The sequence below is a fragment of the Nerophis ophidion genome, linkage group LG02 (assembly GCF_033978795.1).
Source record: "Nerophis ophidion isolate RoL-2023_Sa linkage group LG02, RoL_Noph_v1.0, whole genome shotgun sequence".
NCBI classification, from domain to species: Eukaryota; Metazoa; Chordata; class Actinopteri; order Syngnathiformes; family Syngnathidae; genus Nerophis; species Nerophis ophidion.
This window is the reverse complement of record NC_084612.1, coordinates 77,096,601-77,104,447: the sequence shown is the minus strand read 5'-3', so window position 1 is coordinate 77,104,447 and position 7,847 is coordinate 77,096,601. Positions and strand designations below refer to the sequence as shown.

The 7,847-nt window shown below is 38.7% G+C and overlaps 1 protein-coding gene across 2 annotated transcripts in view; it reads right to left on the bottom strand.

Moving 5' to 3' along the window:
• Positions 1 to 1,420: 1,420 nt before the first annotated feature.
• Positions 1,421 to 7,847, bottom strand: part of osgn1 (oxidative stress induced growth inhibitor 1) — a 28,488-nt gene continuing 22,061 nt past the window's right edge. For both annotated transcript variants that reach the window (XM_061891934.1, XM_061891941.1), the window contains exon 8: positions 1,421 to 5,817. In XM_061891934.1, the coding sequence (XP_061747918.1) occupies positions 5,290 to 5,817 (528 nt within the window). In that variant the 3' untranslated portion in view covers positions 1,421 to 5,289. The remainder of the gene's footprint in view (positions 5,818 to 7,847) is intronic.

The window sequence follows — 7,847 nt, the reverse complement described above, 5'->3', positions numbered from 1 at the left end:
CTTACTTTAAGTCATGAAATGGGCATTTTATTACAAAGTAACATGCCGGAAGTCATGAAATGGGCATTTTATTACAATGTAACACACTCCGGTGGGTTACTTTGTAATAAATTGGCATGGTCATGAAATGGGCATTTCATTACGAAATAACACCAGAAGTAATGAAATAGGCATTTTATTCTAATTTTTCATGCTTGGATACAACAAAAGTTGCTTTTTGTGAAGCGACAGTGACACCCTGTGGCCACAAGGTGCAACAGCTCTTTCCCCAACTCTGGGGAAAATGTTTGTTATTGGACAAAACAACACACCGGAAGTCATGAAATTACTAATTTATTCTAATTTTTCATGCAGATACAACAAAAGTTGATTTTTGTGAAGCAACAGTGACACCCTGTGGCCAAAAGTTGCAATTGCTTGTTCCCAATTCTGAGGAAAATGTATTATTGCACAAAATAACACACCGGAAGTCATGAAATGGGCATTTAATTACAAAATACCACACCTGAAGTCAAGAAATTGGTATTTCATTACAAAATAACACTGGAAGTAATGAAATGGGCATTTTATTACAAGATAACATACCGTGTTTTGTTGTTATAAACAACTTTCATGACTTAACAAACTTACTTTAAGTCATGAAATGGGCATTTTATTACAAAGTAACACGCCGGAAGTCATGAAATTGGCATTTTATTACAATGTAACACACTCGGGTGGGTTACTTTGTAATAAATTGGCAAGGTCATGAAATGGGCATTTCATTACGAAATAACACCAGAAGTAATGAAATAGGCATTTTATTCTAATTTTTCATGCTTGGATACAACAAAAGTTGCTTTTTGTGAAAAAAAAAACAGTGACACCCTGTGGCCACAAGGTGCAACAGCTCTTTCCCCAACTCTGGGGAAAATGTTTGTTATTGGACAAAACAACACACCGGAAGTCATGAAATTACTAATTTATTCTAATTTTTCATGCAGATACAACAAAAGTTGATTTTTGTGAAGCAACAGTGACACCCTGTGGCCAAAAGTTGCAATTGCTCGTTCCCAATTCGGAGGAAAATGTATTATTGCACAAAATAACACACCGGAAGTCATGAAATGGGCATTTTATTACAGCATAACATACCGTGTTATGTTGTAATAAACAACAAAGTTAGTTTGTTAAGTCATGAAATGGGCATTTTATTACAAAGGAACACACCGGAAGTCATTAAATGGGCATTTTAATACAACATAACCCACCGGAAGTCGTGAAATGGGCATTTCATTACAAAGGAACACACCGGAAGTAATGAAATGGGCATTTTAATACAAAATAACACCCACGAAATCATGAAATGGGCACTTTATTACAAAATACAACACCTAAAGTCATGAAAAGGGCATTTTATTACAAAGTAACACATCAGAAGTCCTGAAATGAGCATTTTATTGGGAAGTGAGATGAACAGCACATCCATCTGACCAATCAATACAGTACATTAAAATAAAAAGCGAGATGATCGGTTGACATGATGCACGCCATGAAAGGCACAGCTGGCTTCTCCTGGCCGAGGGATTGGATCAAACAAAACAAAAGCTAAATACAAAGTAAAATAAAGTGTGGGTTGGGTTCACGTGTCGGAATGATCAGAAAGTAGACTGAATCATTAAGTGTCCTGGTGTCCTTTAGTCCTGGCACAGTCCGACATTGTTTACCTTCAAGTTCAAGGTCACAAAGCATCTCCTGCTGGAGTCTTTCAAGCCATAAAAGCGACAGGAAGAAGTCAAGTCTTGATAGGACAGCCGCTGAAATGTACAAAGCAATAAAACAATAACGACAGCCGCTGAAATGTACAAAGCAATAAAACAATAACGACAATCAGTAACCTTTGCAACAGGGGTGTCCAAACTTTTTCCGGCGAAGGCCGACAAACATAAAAATTGAAGACTACTGGGGGCCACTTTGATACTTTAAACGACAGTAGAAACTAAACCTAATAGATGCTAAACACGACATCCAATCTTAGATTTGTGTTATCAGCAACAAATCTGCCTTATATTAAACAATTTAGCATGAACATTTTCAGCCAATTTTGCAGCCGAATAGTTGTTAGCATGCTAACATTATCACGCAAACATTTGTTTGCCAATTTTGTCGCCAAACACCTCAGTTATATAACAAGTGCTAACTGTTTACATGCTAACATTCTTTTAATGTAAAATTTCAGTCATATGACCTGGTACTGTACACACGTTAACTGTTAGCATGATGCTAACATTACCCTGCTGCAATTTTGCAGCCCAATGCCTCAGAGTCATATAGCCCGGACACATGCTAGCTGTTAGCGTGCCAACTTTTTTTTTTTTTTTTCAGCTAATTTTACATGCATACACTTCAAGGTCATATATTCCTGACGTATTTATACTGTTAGCATGCTAACATTAGCATTTAGGTTCGGCATTTGCATTTCAGCATCCACAACGCTGTTTTTGAATATTGTAGTTTTTGTGTTAGGTCTGTCTTTAGAATATGTGGCGGGCCAATAAAAACAAGCCGTGGGCCGCGTTAGCTAATTTTACATGCATACACTTCAAGGTCATATATTCCTGACGTATTTATACTGTTAGCATGCTAACATTAGCATTTAGGTTCGGCATTCGCATTTCAGCATCCACAACGCTGTTTTTGAATATTGTAGTTTTTGTGTTAGGTCTGTCTTTAGAATATGTGGCGGGCCAATAAAAACAAGCCGTGGGCTGCAAATGAGCCCCTGCACGCACTTTGGACACCCCTACTTTACAAGATTGATAACATATTCATCATAATTAGTAGTACGATTTGAAATACATAGAATGTTCTGCATTAAGTATCTTTGCCGGTCTCATTAGTGTTCTTGCCTTGTAGACTTAGAGCCACAAACAGTTCTTACCTAGCGGGCACAAGACATTGATTATACGTACATGTCCTTTAAAACTGACGTTGAAACAACGTTGAAAAATAGTTGATGAACGTTGATGTGCGACGTTGGATCTATGTTGTTGGTTGGGAACTGACCAAAATAGAATGGTCAAATAAACACATGGAATACGCGTTATTAAAAACATGTTTCAATGTTGTATTTGTGTTGTAGAATATTGGTTGAAAAATTACCAAAATTCAATGTTCAGAACCTGACATTGAATAATAAATATGTCGTCAAAAAGCATGTAGTTTTAACGTTGTGTTTGTGTTGTAGAATATTGGTTGGGAAATAACCACATTTCAATGGTCAAATCAACAACACCCAGAAATATAATGAACGTTATTAAATACATGTTTCAACGTCGTATTTGTGTCGTAAAATATTGGTTAAAAAATTACCAAAATTCAATGGTCAGAACCTGACATTGAATAAATGTCGTCAAAAGGCATGTAGTTTTAACGTTGTTTGTGTTGTATAATATTGGTTGGGAAATGACCACATTTCATTGGTGAAATCAACAACACCCAGAAATATAATAAACGTTATTAAAAACATGTTTCAACGTCGTTTTTGTGTTGAAGAATATTGGCAACAAAAAAAAAAGGCCTAATTTCAACGATCAAATCAACGTCACAACACTGATTAAACGTCGTTATGTTGTTTCAACGTTGTATTTCGGAATATTGGTTGTGAAATGACCAAATTTCAACTGTCAAATACACGTCACAACCCGACATTGATTAAACGTTGTCAAAAAGCATGTTGTTTCAACGTTGTGTTTGTGTTGTACAATATTGGTTGTGAAATGACCACATTTTAATGGTCAAATCAACAACACCCAGAAATATAATAAACGTTATTAAAAACATGTTTCAACGTCATATTTGTGTTGAAAAATATTGGTTAGAGAAAAAAGACCTAATTTCAATGTTCAAATCAACGTCAGAACCCAACATTGATTAATTAAATGTTGTCAAAAAGCATGTTGTTTCAATGTTGTATTTCAGAATATTGGTTGTGAAATGACCACATTTCAACGATCAAATCAACGTCACAACCCAACATTGATTAATTAAATGTTGTCAAAAAGCATGTTGTTTCAACGTTGTGTTTGTGTTGTAGAATATTGGTTGGGAAATGACCACATTTTAATGGTCAAATCAACAACACCCAGAAATATAATGAACGTTATTAAAAACATGTTTCAACGTCATATTTGTGTTGAAGAATATTGGTTAAAGAAAAAAGACCTAATTTTAATGTTCAAATCAACGTCAGAACCCAACATTGATTAATTAAATGTTGTCAAAAAGCATGTTGTTTCAACGTTGTATTTCAGAATATTGGTTGTGAAATGACCACATTTCAATGATCAAAGCAACGTCACAACCGGACATTGATTAAACGTTGTCAAAAAGCATGTTGTTTCAACGTTGTGTGTGTGTTGTAGAATATTGGTTGTGAAATGACCACATTTCAATAGTCAAATCAACAACACCCAGGAATATAATAAACGTTATTAAAAACATGTTTCAATGTCGTATTTGTGTTGTAGAATATTGGTTAAAGAAAAGACCTAATTTCAACGATCAAATCAACGTCACAACACTGATTAAAAGTCATGTTGTTTCAATGTTGTATTTTAGAATATTGGTTGGGGTTGGGGAATGACCAAATTTCGACGATCAAATCAAGGTCACAGCCCGACATTGATTAAACGCTGTCAAAAAGCATGTTTCAACGTTAGGTTTGTGTTGTAGAATATTGGTTGGGAAATGACCACATTTCATTGGTCAAATCAACAACACCCAGAAATATAATAAACGTTATTAAAAACGTGTTTCAACGTCATATTTGTGTTGAAGAATATTGGTTAAAGAAAAAAGACCTAATTTCAACGAGCAAGTCAACGTCACAACACTGATTAAACGTCATGTTTCAATGTTGATATTGGTTGGGGAATGACCACATTTCGACAATCGAATCAAGGTCACAACCCAACATTGATTAAACGTTGTAAAAAGCACGTTGTTTCAATGTTGTGTTTGAGTTCCTCACAGTCAGGACCTAATTAGAGCACTTGTCAACGTTGTTTCAATGTCTGCTGCCTGCTGACTAATTACTGCTGTGTGATGCTGGTAATAAAAAGTCAATAATCAATAATCAATCAACAGCGCAGACCAAACAGTGGAGTGGACCATTCAGTGTGACTTTGGTCTGGTGGGAAAGACAAAGAAAAAGCCGGACTAAGAATAAGGTTGGAGCGCCATGTTGATGAGGTTGTTCCAGTTGGTCCTTCATGAGCTGCTGACCAGCATTGTGGTTCTTGGACCACATCAGGAATAAAAGACGGTCCGTCTGTCCACCCACTTGTCCGAGGACAAAAGCCCCTCCCCCGTGTCCCCGCCCCGCCTGTGTCTCTTGGCCAGGTCGCTGGCGATGGCCAGGGCCCCTCCCTTCAGGAACCTGACAAAGTTCTCTCCCACCAGCGGCCCCATGGCGTACAAACCCGGGCCCTCCGCCGCCAGCACCGCGTTGGTGTAGGGGTCCACGTCCACGGGGTTCCTGCGGCACGTGACCGGCTCGTCGGGCCGGACACCCAGCGGGCGCCCGTCGTCCTCGAGGAAGGACAGGTTGGGGTGGGCGCCGATCAGGACCAGCGCCTTGGACACCTGGACCACCGTGGACTGGCCCGAGTCGGACTGCAGCACGCACTTGCGGTCGGGGCGGAAGGCGGCCACCCGGTGGCGGGGGAAGCACAGGTAGCCGGCGTACGGCGAGGAGGGCGGGGGGGAGGAGCCCTGGAGGTGGTGCTGAGGGGGGGAATCTTCTTGGTGTTGTTGTTGCATCATCATCTGGTGCACCTGCAGACACAACCAAGCACAGCTCAAATAAATGATGCACTGATGGCAATAAATGTTGCTAAACAGTTCATCAATATACTTTTAAATTTGCTAAGAATATCGTAAAAAGCGTAAATCCCGGACGAAGCTGGTACTTTTTGCCTACACTTTGAATCCTGTGGCTAGTAAAACGGTGCTGCCAATTTAAAGATTTTTCTTCTTGGGTTGAATTCAAGAGGAACAAAGGATTTCCAGATCTGGATGGCGAGCCCAGCCTGAATCCATCAAACTGGTATTGGGTTTGACGGAGATAGATATATACATATATCCATATTTAAAAGTTTTCTTTAGTCATATTTGAAATAGCTAGTGTTCCATCTTGTACTCTTTCATCTCATGACCGATGGTACACTGTGGACTGCCTTGAGCTTGGAATGCAGGAGTAGCAATACTTTTTTTTCATATTGAAAAAGACAAGACTTCCGTAGTGTTGTCAGCTCAAATGGGCAATGCGAATTGAATGTGTTGTTTTTTAGGTACGTCTCTCCAAAGCTTTGGAATAAATTGCAAAATACCTATTCTGTTCTGGGTGTTCATTTAAAATCAGCTTATGTGTCATCAAAAGAACTTGGGATTGACCAACAACTTAAATTCCCTCGGAGGAACATCTGGTCCTTAACGCAACAGGTTTTACGGTATACTAATACTAATACAGTATCACGATACTAAAGAATCAAAAACCACATTATATTCTGTTTGAAAGGTACTGGTTACCCCATTGTTTTTCAACCTTTTCTGAGCCAAGGCACATTTGTTGCGTTGAAAAAATGCGGAGGCACACTGCCAGCAGAAATCATTCAAAAACAAAACTCAGTTGACAGTAAAAAGTGGTTGTGGCAATTGTTGGATATGACTTTAAAGCATAAGCAAGCATGCATGACTATAGCTCTTGTCTCAAAGTTGGTGTACTGTCACCACCTGTCACATCACACCCTGACTTATTTCGACTTTTTTTCCTGTTTTCCTGTGTGTAGTCTTTTACTTCTTGTCTTGCGCTCCTATATTGGTGGCTTTTTCTCTTTTTTTGGTATTTTCCTGTAGCAGTTTCATGTCTTCCTTTGAGTGATATTTCCCGCATTTACTTTGAGCAATTAAGAATATTTCAGTTGTTTTTTATGCTTCTTTGTGGGGACATTGTTGATTGTCATGTCATGTTTAGATGTACATTGTCTTTGCTCCACAGTAAGTCTTTGCTGTCGTCCAGCATTCTGTTTTTGTTTACTTTGTAGCAGGTTCGGTTTTAGTTCTGTTCTGCATAGCCTTCCCTAAGCTTCAAAGCCTTTATTAGCGGCACTCACCTCTTGTTTATTTTTGGTTTAAGCATTAGACACCTTTTTACCTGCACAGTGCCTCCCACTGTTTCCGACATCTACAAAGGCATTCACAACCCGCTGCCACCTACTGATATGTTAGAATATTACACGGTTACTCTGCTGAGCTCGAGACAGCAGCAACACTCAACAACAACACATCATTTGCCTAATATAATTACTGGTTTGCGAAAAATATTTTTAACCCAAATAGGTGGAATTATATCATCTCCCACGGCACACGGCACTGTATCTCACGCCACACTAGTTTGAAAAACACTAAGTAACCCATATACATTTTTTTACAGGCATGACGGCGCGTCGTGAGATTGCTGATTTTACGAGGAGAGGAGCATGTTCGGCAGCGCACACACACGGGCTACTTACAAGCCGACACAGTGTGTACACAGAAAAGGGAGAATGGACGCATTTTGGCTTAAAAACTGACGATAAAGGTTAAGTTATAACACTGAAACACCCTCAGGAAGATCTGCTTTAAGACATGGCTAGCTAGCTAACTAAACAAATGTATAGGCAGTTGTGTAAAAATATCATGTCCTTGTACATGAATATATATATGTTCTGTTAGAGCCATAATTGTGATGTCGTGTATAAGACTACTACTTGATACTATGGTGATTTGAGATGATGTATATCATTACCTGTCATGAACAAAGTGTC